Below are 14,953 nucleotides of genomic sequence, written 5' to 3'. Positions count from 1 at the left end.
AGGCATCTGCTAGAGACTTACTAGGCTTCAGCTCCCCACAAGATATAACACTCCTAATACAAGAAATAAAATTCATAGTTGTCATTGTGATTCCTGGCTTGAATCCTGATTATTCCAAGTAAGAATCGACATCTTTTAAAAACTGTTCTTCATCATCCAGATATTCCAAGATGACATTTCCACCGTTATATAAAGGACAATCTTCCTTGGCAATCCAGGTATCCAAAGTATGATCCAATGGTAATGCTTCTCCTGAAGTCATGTGACATAACCTTAATTTCTGTTTGAGAGAAAAAAACCAGAGTGTGATTAATAGCTTGTTACATAATCGCACTTTTTTAAAACAAATACTATCTCCAGTTGTTACCTTACCTTAGCTGTTAATTTGTTATTGTTGTTTTTAAGACTAGCTAAGGAAGCTGCATAATCTATGACCTTCCCAATACTCCACCGATGGCAAAAGAACATCGGTTTGCTCTTCTCTTTGCTCCCTTTAGGTAAGAAAACCTGAAAGTAAATTCTTTCTGTCTGTAAAACAGAAAGTTTACATACAGATTAGACACATGAAAGAACATGACTTTTGCCCAGTGACATCTCTGTCTCTCATCTGGTCAAAGAAGGGAGTTTCTCTACTGACATTACTTACAGTAAGATTTCTAATCAGGGGCCGGAGAGACAGCACAGCCATAGGGCTTTTGCCTTGCATGTGGCAGACCCGGGAGGGAGCCAGTTCGATTCCCAGCATCTCACATGGTCCCCCAGTCTGCCAGGGGCGATTTCTGAGTGCAGAGCCAAGAGTAACCCCTGAGCACCACTGGGTGTGGCCCTAAATCCAACCAATCAATAGTTATTTAAAAAAAAAGATTTCCAATCAAAGCATTCCATTATCTACTACTTAAATGCAGAGGCATAGAACTAAGACCTAGCCAGAAGATAAGAATATGACCCAAGTAGGGCTAATCAAGGTCTTTCTCCAAGACTTAATGTTCTGAAGTTGGTCCCTCAGCCTGCCAGGGCTGATTTCTGAGTGCAGAGCCAGGAGTCACCTCTGAGCACTGCTGAGTGTGGACCAACAATCAATTAATAAAGTCTTTAAAAACAACAACAACAACAACAAAGATATAATGATACACAAACTACTTTTTTTTTTTTGGTTTTTGGGTCACATCCGGCTCAGGGCTTACTCATGGCCCTATGCTCAGAAATCGCTCCTGGCAGGCTCGGGGGACCATATGGGATGCCGGGATTCGAATCACCATCCTTATGCATGAAAGGCAAATGCCCAACCTCCATGCTATTTCTCCGGCCCCTGATACACAAACTATTAATAGCAAAAAACTTAGGGGAAAAAAGCATAGATTGTGTTCATTAAGAGAATAGAGAGCTGATGTATTTATACAATACCCCTCTGTCAATGTACTAGACAAAAGGCATTAGTGTGGACAAATATAAAAAGATGATGCCTAGCAAAGGATAAAAAGAGAAACCTTAAGAAAAATACATGACTTGTTGATACTTCTATAAAGTGTAAAATACAAACCATATTATTTCTGCAAACATATAGCTTGAATATAAGCAGTGTTTAGGGGCTATTCGGTTCTAATGATTGAATTTGGGGCTCCAGCTTTTTTCGTTTGTTTTTTGTTTTTGTTTTTGGACCACACCCAGTGACAATCAGGGGATACTCCTGGCTATGCACTCAGAAATCGCTCCTGGCTTGGGGGACCATATGGGACGCTGGGGATCAAACCCAGGCCCTTCCCGAACAGTTGCGTGCAAGGCAAATGCCCAATCTCTGTGTATCGCTCCAGCCCTTAGCTTGACTAGTACAATAAAAGACAATCTGGTTGAAGTAAACAAGATGCTACTTGATGGCAGAAAATGTAGAAAGGACCTTTAATTATATTTGAAATTATTTTATTTCTCAAAGACTCTTAAGACCAACCTGTGGTAATGATTTATCTCCATTAGCATGCATCTTTAATTTCATCAGTGCCACTTTCGCAGCCGTTTCACTATTTTTTGCACCTTTCCGTCTCTTTCTTACTGCCTCTTCTTTCTTGGAATCTAAGAAATAAGCATAAGCATATAAGCATACATAACCTCTTATGTTACATTTCCAGTCTTCTTGTTACCTATTTATTATAACCATGAAAAGTGCACAATTATGCATAGAGGTACTTATAAACCATGTTAATTTTGTAAATTCATTAATAATGTTGAAACAATTAAAACATTAATTGATTCACTCTTGGGTAGGAGAGATAGCAGGGCATTTGCCTTGCACACAGCTGACCCAGGACTGACAATGGTTTGAATCCCGGCATCCCATATGGTCCCCTAAGCCTGACAGGAATGATTTCTGATCCCAGAGCAAGGAGTATCCCTGAGTGCTCAGATGTGTCCCCAAAACCAAAAAAAAAGTGTTTTTTTTTTTTTTTTTCAATTTAAGCCTATCAAATCTTTGCAATCACTAACATTTCTTTTCTTTTTTGTTTTGTTTTTTGGGTCACACCCAGCAGCGCTCAGGGGTTACTCCTGGCTCCATGCTCAGAAATCATACCTAGCAGGCATAGGGGACCATATGGGATGCCAGATTCAAACCACCATCCTTCTGCATGAAAGGCAAACGCCCTTACCTCCATGCTATCTCTCCGGCCCCCACAATCACTAACATTTCTACAGAAAACATTAAGCTTTGGTTCTAGAGGACTTAACTAAAAACTATCCTTATAATAGGACAAAAATCCTATTGAGGGGGCCGGGTAGGTGGCGCTGGAGGTAAGGTGTCTGCCTTGCAAGCGCTAGCCAAGGAAGGACCACGGTTCGATCCCCCGGCGTCCCATATGGTCCCCCAAGAAGCCAGGAGCAACTTCTGAGCGCATAGCCAGGAGTAACCCCTGAGTGTCACAGGGTGTGGCCCAAAAACCAAAAAAAAAAAAAAAAAAAAAAAAAAAAAAAATCCTATTGAAACAACACACTGACAAGTAAATAGATGAAATGGATGTTACTGATTCATATTTTAAGGGACATCAGATTAGCAGCAGCATTCACAGGGTGCTCAAAATATAAAACAACAAAACAAAGTTTCTAGATACTTGCCAATAATATCTTGAACAAGTTTCTGAGTCGCAGCCATCCGAGGCTTTGGGGTTTCCAGCTTTTCACATTCATGATCAGACTGATGCCGGTGTCTATGAGCAACAGGAGAGTGGCACTAGTTCATGTCTCTGCACAAAACTTAACCAGACAACCAAAGTTTGAGAGGTCCTGAGTAATCACCTCAGGCAAAAGTTCTTCTCACAGTAAGGACATGTAACGGGCACAAGTTCTTTTTCAGCACAGTCCTTGAAAGAACATGGGTAAGAAGACTGCTTATCTGACTTTGGAGCTGAGTTGATTATGGCCACCTGAAAATGTAAAAAAAGAAAGACAGTATTCATATTTAATGCAAATGAGCAAATGTTTTAGAAAGTGGTAACAGTTTCATAAAAGTTTGGCTGAAACTTAACAAAATAACGTACACACTTCTACAAAACACTTTCTAATAAATGTATGAGAAATGATTAATGGGTTGATGATTATACTACCGTATTTGCCAGCGTATAAGACGACTGGGCGTATAAGACGACCCCCTAATTTTGCAGTTAAAACAGTTTAGGCCTATATTCGCTGTATCAGATAGAACATTCCTGTGCTGCATGTGTTCCTGTGCTCATGTACCACAGTGAGCCAATCACAACAAGCAAAGGTTCTACTGTCATAGACTTCTTCTCTGACTCTGGCCAATCTGAGCAGGCTTTTGACAGTGTCCATTTGGGTCCAGAACATTGTCTCATTTGCATGCATCAAAAGCCTGCTTGGATTGGCTGAGTCAGAGAGGCAGTCCGAGCAGCCTGGCAGTGATTGGTGCAGAAGTGTCTAATTTGCATGCATAAAAGCCTGCTTGGATTGGCTGAGTCAGAGAGGCGGTCTGAGCAGCCTGGCAGTGATTGGTGCAGGATCGAGTTGGAAAATTCGTTTTGTGGCAATATTCAGACAATTTTCGTTTAGCGGCATATTGAAACATTTTTCGGGATATACTCGGAGTATAAGACGATCACTGATTTTCGGGTGACTGTTTTTTGCTTCAAAAGTCGTCTTATACGCCAGAAAATACGGTACACTTCCTACCATGATATACTTCTAAGTCAAATTAAAGTAACTATTCAGTTACTCTTTTTTTTTTTTTTTTGTTCTTCCATTTTCTTTTTTCTTAATTCTGTAAGAAAACTTATCCCTGAGACACAAAGGAATGAGAGCAGGTCACAAAGTCACTGTCACAATCTTTTCAACAATCCTAAACAAAAGAGGTTCTTATAAAATATATTCTGGGGGCCAGAGCGGTGGCACAACAGTAGGGCATTTGCCTTGCACGTGTCTGACCTAGGATGGACTGCGGTTCCATCCCCTGTCGTCTCATATGGTCTCCCAAGCCAGGAGCGATTTCTGAGTACTTAGCCAGGAGTAACTCCTGCGTGTTAATGGGTGTGGCCCAAAAATTAAAACAAAAAAAATTTTTATAAGGCATCAAGTATCATTCAAATGGCAAGTCATGCCCTACTCTCAACACTAAACTTAGGGGATTACCATATATAAATAACATTCAGAAATAGTATTTTTTCATGATACAAATATTTGAAGATAGCGTTCATAATAATATACTACTGTCTGTGCCATATTTAAATTGTATTACTAGCGCATATGTCAGAACAAGATGAGATTTTTATAAGTATACAAAAACATTCCTTATCAGACTGGTTATTTTTGAGGGCTAAGTTTCTTAGAGATTAATGAATTCAAGTAAATAATTCTTTTTCTTTTTTTTCCAAAATCTACAACCAATAAGAACTCCACTATATAAGTGATAGTTACAGATTTACAAGTTACATAAGAAACACGATTATAATTACTATTTACCATGATGCAAAATGAGTATTTCCTTCCCACTGATCTTACATAATACTAGTATGTCAATTTATTTTCCTTAAACAAATCATCTAAATTTCAAAGGGCAAAATTCTGTCTGAAGCTCAGTTAATTTAATTTCTTTTTTTTTTTTTGGGGGGGGGGGTCCACACCCTGCAGCGCTCAGGGGTGACTCCTGGCTCTACGCTCAGAAATCGCTCCAGGCAGGCTCGGGGAATCATGTGGGATGCCGGGATTCGAACCACTGACCTTCGGCATGCAGGGCAAATGCTTTTACCTCCATGCTATCTTTCCGGCCCAGTTAATTTAATTTCTAAAGTGAAGCTCTTGATAAGTGGGAGACAGCAATAAATATCTAGTGAAAATTCTGAGACAACGGCTTCTTTCCAAATTGAGTGAATTTGGTTCAGTTCCTGCCTTTCTTTACCCCAGGGGTCTCAAACTCAATTTACCTGGGGGCCGCAGGAGGCAAAGTCGGGGCGAAGCAGGGCCACATAAGGGATTTCGCTTACAGAATATTTGCAATGAAAAATCGCATTAGTAAGAAAAAAATCGCAAAAAATCTCATTAAGCATTTGCATACCCCAAACGGAACTGCTCGGGGTATGCGAATGTTTAATGTGATTTTTTCTCACTAATGCGATTTTTATTGCGATTATAGTAAGCGAATCATCGCGAATACTGCGATATTTGCAGGCCGGCTGCAGGCCACAAAATGTTGTACAGAGGGCCACAAACGGCCCATGGGCCATGAGTTTGAGACCCCTGCTTTAACCCAAAGGAAAAGCAACAACTTCTCTCATCATAAGTTTGAGAAAAACTACTATTGGCATAATACATTCAGCTTCCTTTTTCCCTCTTGAACTCAAACTTGCCCTTAAAAAGATCAGCCAGAGAGATAGCATGGAGGTAGGGCATTTGCCTTCCATGCAGAAGGACCATGGCTCGAATCCCCCGAGCCTGCCAGGAGCGATTTCTGAGCATAGAGCCAGGAGTAATCCCTGAGCGCTGCAGGGTGTGACCCAAAAACCAAACCAAAACAAAAAAGATCAGCACTGCTCTGGGTGGGTACAACTTGGCAAATCTGGAATTCCTCTGCAGATTCATTTGGTTTTATACTAAGTTATTATTATTATTATTATTATTATTATTATTAATTATTATTATTGGCTTTTTTGGCCACACCCAGCAGTGCTCAGGGGCTACTCCTGACTCTGCACTCAGAAATTGCTCCTGACAGGCTCCGAGGATGCCAGGAATCAAACCTGGGTCTGTCCCAGATTGGCTGCATGCAAGATAAATGACCTATCACTGTGCTATCTCTCCGGCTCCCTATACTAAGTTTTATGATTCAACTTACCCTTTATCGGTATTAAAGCTCATATTTTTATTTCTACATGACAGTCGTTTTATTGTTTATTTCAATTAAGAGTGGGCATTGTTGTCAGTTTACATGTTTGTTCTTCATGGTCAAAGGCTAACTGAAGTCAGAATATTTCACTACCAAGAAATTTTAATTCCAGACATCAGTGAAAATGAACAGGAGGGCCCGGAGAGATAGCAGTGAAAATGAACAGGAGGGCCCAGAGAGATAGCACAGCGGAGTTTGCTTGCAAGCAGCCGATCCAGGACCAAAGGTGGTTGGTTCAAATCCTGGTGTCCCATATGGTCCCCCGTGCCTGCCAGGAGCTATTTCTGAGCAGAGAGCCAGGAGTAATCCCTGAGCACAGCCGGGTGTGGCCCAAAAACCAAAAACCAAAAAAAAAAAAAAAGAAAGAAAATGAACAGGAGCAAAGAAATCTGTAAGGCTATATGATGGGGATAGTAATAATTTGCATATTCATGAATTCATGAAGTCTAAAGCTATAAATGAGCTATCTAGGATAGTTAGAATATGAAATTATTAGAATAAAAACCTTTAAAAGTATTAAGTAGCTCATTTTCTTTTAAACCAAACCAAGAAAAGTTAAGATAAAATCTCTTTATACAGAAGTTAACTGAAGAACAATCGCTATTTTTGAATACAATCAAATTCTGGACCACAGATTCTATCTCTAGCAATCTGGTATCATAAAGTCCCCTAGGCATCACTGGGGTTAGCCCAAAATTAAAAAAGCAAAACCTAACTAACAACTCTAAACTGAAATATAAAATTATAGGAGTGATAGCACAGCAATAGGGCTTTTGCCTTGCACGAGGCCACTCCGGACGACCCAGGTTCGATCCCCGGCATCCTATATGGTCCCCCTGAGCACTGCCAGGTGGGGCCCCCAAACCAAACCAAACTAAACCAAACCAAACCAAAAAACAAAACAAAATCAACCAACAAAGAAAAAAAAAAAAACCCTATAAAGTTGTTCTAATAAGTAAAAGAAATTAACATACCTCAGGACAGTTATGTGAATCCCTGCTTCTGTGTTCAAGGCTTACATAATAAAAAAGGGAAAAGGAGTTTGTTTAGATACAATAAATAAATGTAGTTTAAGATACTTGCAGCAATGTGAGAATTTCATTACATTCTTAAGAACTCTGTGGATAAAAATACATTGAAATGCTAGAGATAAAGCATCCATAATTTCAAAGTTTTTTTAAAAAAAAATGTCTCTGCTGGGAGAAAACCCACTTCCCCTGCATGCAAGGCATGTACTTTGACCACGTAGGCACATATCTGGCCCAACCTTCAAAGGTATACAATACAACCATTTAGCTTTAAATGTACAGCCAAAAACTCACCACTCTAAATTACATTCATTTTGCATTTTTAATCTGTGTGAAGATTAAAATGAATATTTTTATTCTTGATTTCCTAAAAATCACTAATGATGAAATATATGTGCTAGCTTGTTTTCACTGCACTAAATTAACAATAATCATAATTGCATTCTTTATTATGTTCTTTAGATTCTGAGATGCCATCTCCTTGTGAATGTAAGATATAAACAATGCGTCCGGAGCAATAGTACAGCAGGCAGAGAATTTGCCTTGTATACAGCTCAAGCTGACCCAGGTTCTACCCCTACCTCAGCATCCCATATGGTACCTCAAGACTGCCAGGATTGGGCCCGGAGAGATAGCACAGCGGAGTTTGCCTTGCAAGCAGCTGATCCAGGACCAAAGGTGGTTGGTTCGAATCCCAGTGTCCCATATGGTCCCCCGTGCCTGCCAGGAGCTATTTCTGAGCAGACAGCCAGGAGTAACCCCTGAGCACCACCGGGTGTGCCCCCCCCCAAATAAAAAGACTGCCAGGATTAATTGCTGAGTGTAGAGCGAGGAGTAACCTTTGAGCACCTCTGAGAGTGGCCCCAACCCCCTCCCACCCTAAAAAGATACAAATACAGCTTTTATATTTAAAAAAAAAAAATCACACATGGACTGGGGAGATTCAATGGGTTGGAACATGTGCTTAGCATGCAGAAGACCCAGGTTCAACCCCTGGCACCACATGGTCTCCAGGGTACCAACAGGAGCAACTAAGAACACTAAACTGGGGCACTGATAAGCATGGCTCCAAAACAAATGAGTCACATATAGTTCCACTTTATTTTATTTTATTGGATTTTGGGACCACAGCTGATGGTAGTCAGGGGTTACTCCTGACTTTGTGCTCCGGAATCACTCCTGGAAGGCTTGGGGGACTGTATGGGATGTCAGGAATCAAATCCGGGTCAGCTGCGTAAAAGGCAAACTCCCTCCCTGCTTTGCTACAGTTCCAGCCCTGATATAGCTCTGTTTTAGAAGATATAAATATACCTTAAATATAAGATATACAAATTTATCTTTAAATAGAAGGCACACGTATGTGCAAAGTAGCAATATTTTGCATTCCCCCAAGTAATTACAACGATGAATACCAAATATCAATGACTGGGGCTATAACTATATTGATCATTCTGCTTTTCAGAAATAAACCATACATTACGAATAATACAATTACTCTGAAATCTGGAAGAAGTAAAAAAAATGAACTTACCAAAATACTCCTGAACAGGCATCACATTTAAATGGAAGAAAATCTAAAATTGAGGCAAAATATTTTATGGACTTGTCAGTATATGATTTTGATTAATTTTCTTCTCTAAAAATGAATCTTAAAGTACCATATCATCTCTATAGAACTTTCCTTCCAGATCAATAAATATCTCAGCCTGGCAATAAGAAACTAAACAAAAACTCAGTAATTTTATGAACTCTGAAATAAAATAAAATAAATATATTATTAGGTAGTGTGGGGAACCTGTTTATTGCAAAAATGCCACATCTGAAGTGAAAAACCTGAATTCTGATTCTAACTCTGCTGCCTACTAACCTAACAATACCAGGGTTATGAAAATGTGTTTCTGTGTGTGTTTATATATATAATACCCACAATACATAATCTTGATGTGCATATTGTATATAAACTATATATGTACATATATACATGCGCATGTACACTGTGTATATACGCCTGCCTATGGTGTATTTAGTATATAATCCAACAAAACCAAGATTCTAATATTAGAGATAAAAATAGACATAAGTATTTTTTTTATATTTGCAGGTATATGTTTAAATGTCTATTTAGGTGAGTATACATCTATTTTTGGGGGGGGGAGGGGTCACACCCAGCAGTGCTTGAGGACTACTCCTGGCTCTGTGCTCAGAAATCACTCTTGGCAGGCTCGGGGGATGATATGGGATGCCAGGATTTGAACTACCATCTGTCCTGGATCAGCTGCTTGCAAGGCAAACACCCTACTATTGTGCTATCTCTTCTGCCCCAAAGTGAATATACATCTGTTACAAGCTACTACTACTACTACTACTACTACTACTACAATATAACCGTAAAAACCAAGTGAGGCATAAAAAATGATGAAAACAGTAAGATAGTAATCATAACCAGAAGGAATATATTCAACTCTAGAAAAATCTAGAAAATTTTCAAAGAAATTCCAGAAACACAGCTGACTGATTGATTTGACTGATATTGAAAATGTGGTTCAGTATTGTCTCTTTCCTTGAGATACAAAAACATACAAGTCGGGTATTAAGTAGCTAGCAAGCTAGTTAGAAAATGAATTTTGAAAAGCATAAAGCAATACCATTCTCAGATGGGATAACTAAACAGTAACCAGCAGGTGTCTCACTAGCTCTTAATATTGTTTTTAAAGTAGCTCACATGAAAATAATAAAGGGAATGGAGAGACAGTACAGCTGGTAGGGAACTTGCATTGCAGTCTGTAGACCCAGGTTTGATCCCCGGCATCCTAACAAGGTCCCCCAGTGCTAGTAGAGGTTGATCTCTGAGCACAATCAGGAGTAAGCCCAGAGTACTACCAGGCGTGCCACCAGCCTCAACCAAAATAAAATATTAGTAATGTAAAAATAAGTTTAACCACCTTAAATGACAATATATATAGCTAAGTGTAGTTGGGTCTATCCAATTACACCACTTTCACAAAGGGACATCAAAAGGCAACTTTAGAGAAATAGCTAAGTCCTCCCAGAAAGGCCATCTGACCCACTTAATATGAAGAGAAAAAAAAAAAGATGCTACTGTAGACAGAGGGATCCTTGAATAATCTTTAAAACTTTTAGTTTTCAAATAAAAACATGTTGAGACTATGAATGATCTAATACCTAAATATCAGATGCAAGCCCAGAGAATCCAAGGGAAAAGTATTAAGATCACAATCATTTTCTAACACCTAGCACCACTTTTCCACACAAATGTAGTTAAATGAAAAGAAATACTTGCTCAAAATACTTTAAAACTGAACCATTCTACGAGTGAAAAAGCACTAGAACCTGACTTCATCTCAGGTATTTTTACTTTGATAATGAACTTGGAAGAGGAGATAAACTAAATTAAAGATGGCAGATGCCAAGTAATCTGTCATCAAAAATGATAGCAATCGGGCCCGGAGAGATAGCACGGCGGCGTTTGCCTTGCAAGCAGCCAATCCAGGACCAAAGGTGGTTGGTTCGAATCCCAGTGTCCCATATGGTCCCCCGTGCCTGCCAGGAGCTATTTCTGAGCAGACAGCCAGGAGTAACCCCTGAGCACCGTCGGGTGTGGCCCAAAAACAAACAAACAAAAAAAATTATAGCAATCAGGGGCCTGAGCGGCGGTGCTAGAAGTAAGGCATCTACCTGCCTTGCAAGCACTAGCCTAGGACTGACCTATGTTCGATCACCGGGCGTCCCATATGGTTCCCCCAAGCCAGGGGCGATTTCTGAGCGCATAGCCAGGAATAACCCCTGAGCATCAACAGGTTTGGCCCAAAACCAAAACAAAACAAAAAATTATAGCAATCAAGTAAACCAGATTTGCATAATTTAAAATCCAACTGTTAAAGTTTCTGTGTCAACCACCTGCTGAATAGAGTGGGTGATTAAACCAATGGAAGATATTACACACACACACACACACACACACACACACACACACACACACACACACACACACACACTATGAGCCTAGCAGAAGTTGTGCCCTTTTGCACACTTCAACAAGCAAGCCTGACAATGCAACAGTGGTTCTTCCACTAACTTTTGAATAAAGCTAAGAGTGATTTAAGAATCCGTCATTGATGACTGAAACTGCAACAGATTAAACTATTTCCCACCCCGTATACTATAAGTGATATGTGACAGCACATATTTGGATTGAAACCCAAGAACCAGACACAAATCTGCGTAGCTTGAATGTTAGTCACCTGTTAGGTAGGTATAGGTTAAATCTTATGTCATACTTCCACCGGTTATTAGAATTCGGTATGCTTTTCTTTCAGTTTAGTAAGGAGGGAACATTACTTGATTGTTAATGCTATAAGAGTAGTCTCAAAGGAAAGGCACATGTATCCTTATTAAGTCCAGCATCAAAATAGATGCACAGTAAATGGACTGATGAATTGGTGTGTTGCCAGCACATGGTGTGTGTCTGCAAGAAAATGTTCCCTGCATGGCGTGTGTCTGCAAGAACATGTTACCTGCTTGGTGTGTGTCTACAAGAACATGTTACCTGCATAGTGTGTGTCTACAAGAACATGTTATCTACAACGTGTCTGCAAGAACATGGTGCCTGCATGGTGTGTGTCTGCAAGAACATGTTACCCTAGAGACTTTTATACTTTCTCTAACTTTGAGTCTCTTTCCCTCTCTCTCTCAGTACCTCCGCATAAAACCTGCTTGTTCTTTTTTAAATTAAAAGCAAAACATGGGGCCGGGAGAGATAGCAGGGAGGTAAAGCGTTTGCCTTGCATGTCAAAAGGTCAGTGGTTCGAATCCTGGCATCCCACAAGGTCCCTTGAGCCTGCCAGGAGCGATTTCTGAGCATAGAGCCAGGAGGAACCCCTGAGATCTGCAGGGTGTGACCCCAAAACTGAGGAAAATAAAAAATAAAAGCAAATTTTTCTTGATAAGTAATCAATTCCAAAATTTGGGAAGAAGAGACCAGCTCCAATCAAGTGGCAGGGCAGGGCCAGGGGAAACTCTGCAAATAACAAACCTCTGCATTCCCCCACCCAAAAGCAACTTCTAGGCCAGCCAGGCTCATCCAAACACTCAAAGTGCGTATGGCACAGTGGGTAGGGCGTTCGCCTAGCAAGGGGTCGAGCCCGGAAGGTCACGGGTTCGAGTCCCGGCCTGCCCCAGAGGGTCCCTTGAACGCTGCCGGGTGTGATGAGAAAACAAATAATAAACAACCTCGTCACCACCAATCGGGGAGGGAGAGCGAGGTGGAAAGGGGGGGAACTCTCCCGAGGGTTTCTAGATCACCTTTGAGCCGGCAAGACGCCACCTGGCAGTGCTGCCCGATGTCCAACTCCGCCATCTTTGGCGCCCGGGAGACCCGGAAGTGCGGAGAGGATGCGGTGCCTTCTGGGAGAAGGGCCAGCTCCGGGGCGGGGCAAGGGGCGGGGACTATGAGGAGGCGAGACCTGTGGGAGCCTATGAGGAGGAAAGACCTGTGGAAGGGGAGGGCTCTGTGGGATGGGCGGGGCCTGCGGGTGAGCAAACGCCTATGGAGGGGCGTGGTCTTAGGAAAGGGCGGGGCCTGCGGGAGAGGAAAGACCTGTGGGAGAGCGTGGTCTGGGGGAAGACCTGGGACCTGTGGAAGGCGTGCCCTGCGGGAGGGGCGTGGTCTGTTGAGGGGCGGGACCGGAAGCGGAGCCTGCGAATTTCACAGTGACATCCTGGTGATGCCTGGCTGAGTACCTGCTTCAAATAGTATTTTGATGTTAGCCTCTTCCCTAACTCTTCGTTTTCTATTCCTCTGACTTTCTAGGGATTTTCTAGTCCCTTTTTGAAACAACAATCTAAAAAACAAGGGTTGTTTTTTTCATTCTATTTAAAAATTTTTTATTCTATTTTAATTTTAATTTTTAATTTTTTTAATTTTTAATTTTTTTATTCTGTTTTATTTATGATTTCTGGAATCAGGACAGAGGCACAAGCATTCTAAACAAGTACTTTCAGGAGATGGACACTAGTGGTTCAATTCCTGTCTTCATACCACACCGTTTTGTTAAGTAAATTCCTCTTGGAAAAGGAGTCATTAAGCTTTCTTTATTTTTTTAGGTTTCTTTTTAATATGTTACAAAATAAGTGCCTATCTTTTGTTGTTATTGTTTTCTTCTCTTATTTATTTTTATTTTATAAATCTTTTATTTAAGCACCATGATTTCAAGCATGTTTGTAGTTGGGTTTCAGTCATAAACAGAATAACCCTCTCCCCCTTCACCAGTGTTGTTGTTATTGTTGAGGGCGATCACACCCAGCAATTCTTGGGGCTTATTCCTGGCTCTGTGCACAAGGATCACTCAAAGGCCCTAAATGCTGAACTATTGTTCCAGCCACAGTCTTCAGGTTTTGAAGTGCCAAACTTCATAGGACATCCCCTTTTGGGATATTCTGACTCATCAAGCACTTAAAAGGAGCATGTAGTCTTTGTGGTTTAGATTAGGGAGGTGTACTGTGCTTCCCTGGTCAGCCACTTCTGAGCCACTAGGAGGATCTTCTAGGTGGGGTACAGATGAATGCCATTCTACTGATGTGACACCAGACAGACTAACATGGACGAATGACATTCACATTGACTTGTGACATGTGTGGAAAAGTATTTAATACTTTGGGCATTCCCAGCTGTGCATTCACTGAGGAAGAGGGAAGGGTGGGGCCAAGAATCAGAATTTATTGTTGAATAAGTGCTAAAGATTTCCAACTCAGACCTGCCTGGGATTTTGGAGATACAGGATTTTAGAAGCAACCTAGACTCTCATCTTGCTAACTAGCCTCCTTGGATTTTCCTTTTAGTGGAAGGGAGTAGCTCCCAAACAGTGCTTGAGTGTCCTCCTAGTGATACTCTCAGCCTATGTGACAGAAAGTCAAATCTAGGACCCAAAATGTAGACTGGCTTGGATACTGTGGTGCCTGGAACCAAAAGGGTTTCAGCTTGTCCTACTGGTGAGCCATAGTTAATTCTGGTTCTAACTTGGGTCCTAGCCTTTTCCCCTGGGTATTTCCCCTGCAAGTTGACCTATCTATCAGTCCTCAGTTTTTCCTTTTATAAGATCAATAAATATTCATAGAAGTCTGATAATTTGCAAAGAAGTGAGGGTAAAATCTAAATATCAAAAGACTCTGGTATTCTTTTTTTTTTTTTTCGGGCCACACCCGTTTGATGCTCAGGGGTTACTCCTGGCTATGCGCTCAGAAATCATCCCTGGCTTAGAGGGACCATATGGGACCCCGAGAGATCGAACCTCGGTCTGTCCTACGCTAGAGCTTGCAAGGCAGACACCTTACCTCTAGCACCACCTCTCCGGCCCCTCTCTCTGGTATTCTTGAATGTAAAGGAACCAGTGGTTTTCCTGCATTTTGCAGGCTAATTTTAGCTATTGGATCGAATCAAAAAGACAGTTTTTGAAACCCAGCAGTAACAAGTAGGTAGGGTGTTTGCCAAACCAGTTAATCTGGGATCAATTCCCAGCACTCTATATGG

General features: G+C 41.0%; 1 protein-coding gene across 1 annotated transcript; it reads right to left on the bottom strand.

Moving 5' to 3' along the window:
* ZFAND1 (zinc finger AN1-type containing 1) lies at nt 1-12,788 on the bottom strand. Its single transcript, XM_049782031.1, has 8 exons — nt 12,730-12,788; nt 8,939-8,981; nt 7,354-7,393; nt 3,283-3,410; nt 3,103-3,194; nt 1,946-2,067; nt 373-528; nt 1-280 (listed from the first exon to the last, which is right to left on the bottom strand). The coding sequence occupies exons 1-8, from the start codon at nt 12,782-12,784 to the stop codon at nt 110-112; spliced, it is 807 nt and encodes a 268-aa protein (XP_049637988.1). The 5' UTR covers nt 12,785-12,788; the 3' UTR covers nt 1-109.
* Between the last annotated feature and the right edge of the window lie 2,165 nt (nt 12,789-14,953).

Source organism: Suncus etruscus, chromosome 10, assembly GCF_024139225.1.
Source record: "Suncus etruscus isolate mSunEtr1 chromosome 10, mSunEtr1.pri.cur, whole genome shotgun sequence".
NCBI lineage: Eukaryota > Metazoa > Chordata > Mammalia > Eulipotyphla > Soricidae > Suncus > Suncus etruscus.
This window is presented reverse-complemented; position numbering and strand designations above follow the sequence as displayed.

What these genes read in the sequence shown, in the direction of transcription:
- ZFAND1 (XM_049782031.1), bottom strand. Translation starts at nt 12,784, where the DNA reads ATGGCGGAGTTGGACATCGGGCAGCACTGCCAGGTGGCGTCTTGCCGG. An exon ending in ATTCACATAACTGTCCTGAG is followed by an intron (nt 3,411 to 7,353) that starts GTATGTTAATTT and finishes TTACATTTTCAG; the next exon opens with GTGGCCATAATCAACTCAGC. An exon ending in ATAACAAATTAACAGCTAAG is followed by an intron (nt 281 to 372) that starts GTAAGGTAACAA and finishes TCTCTCAAACAG; the next exon opens with AAATTAAGGTTATGTCACAT.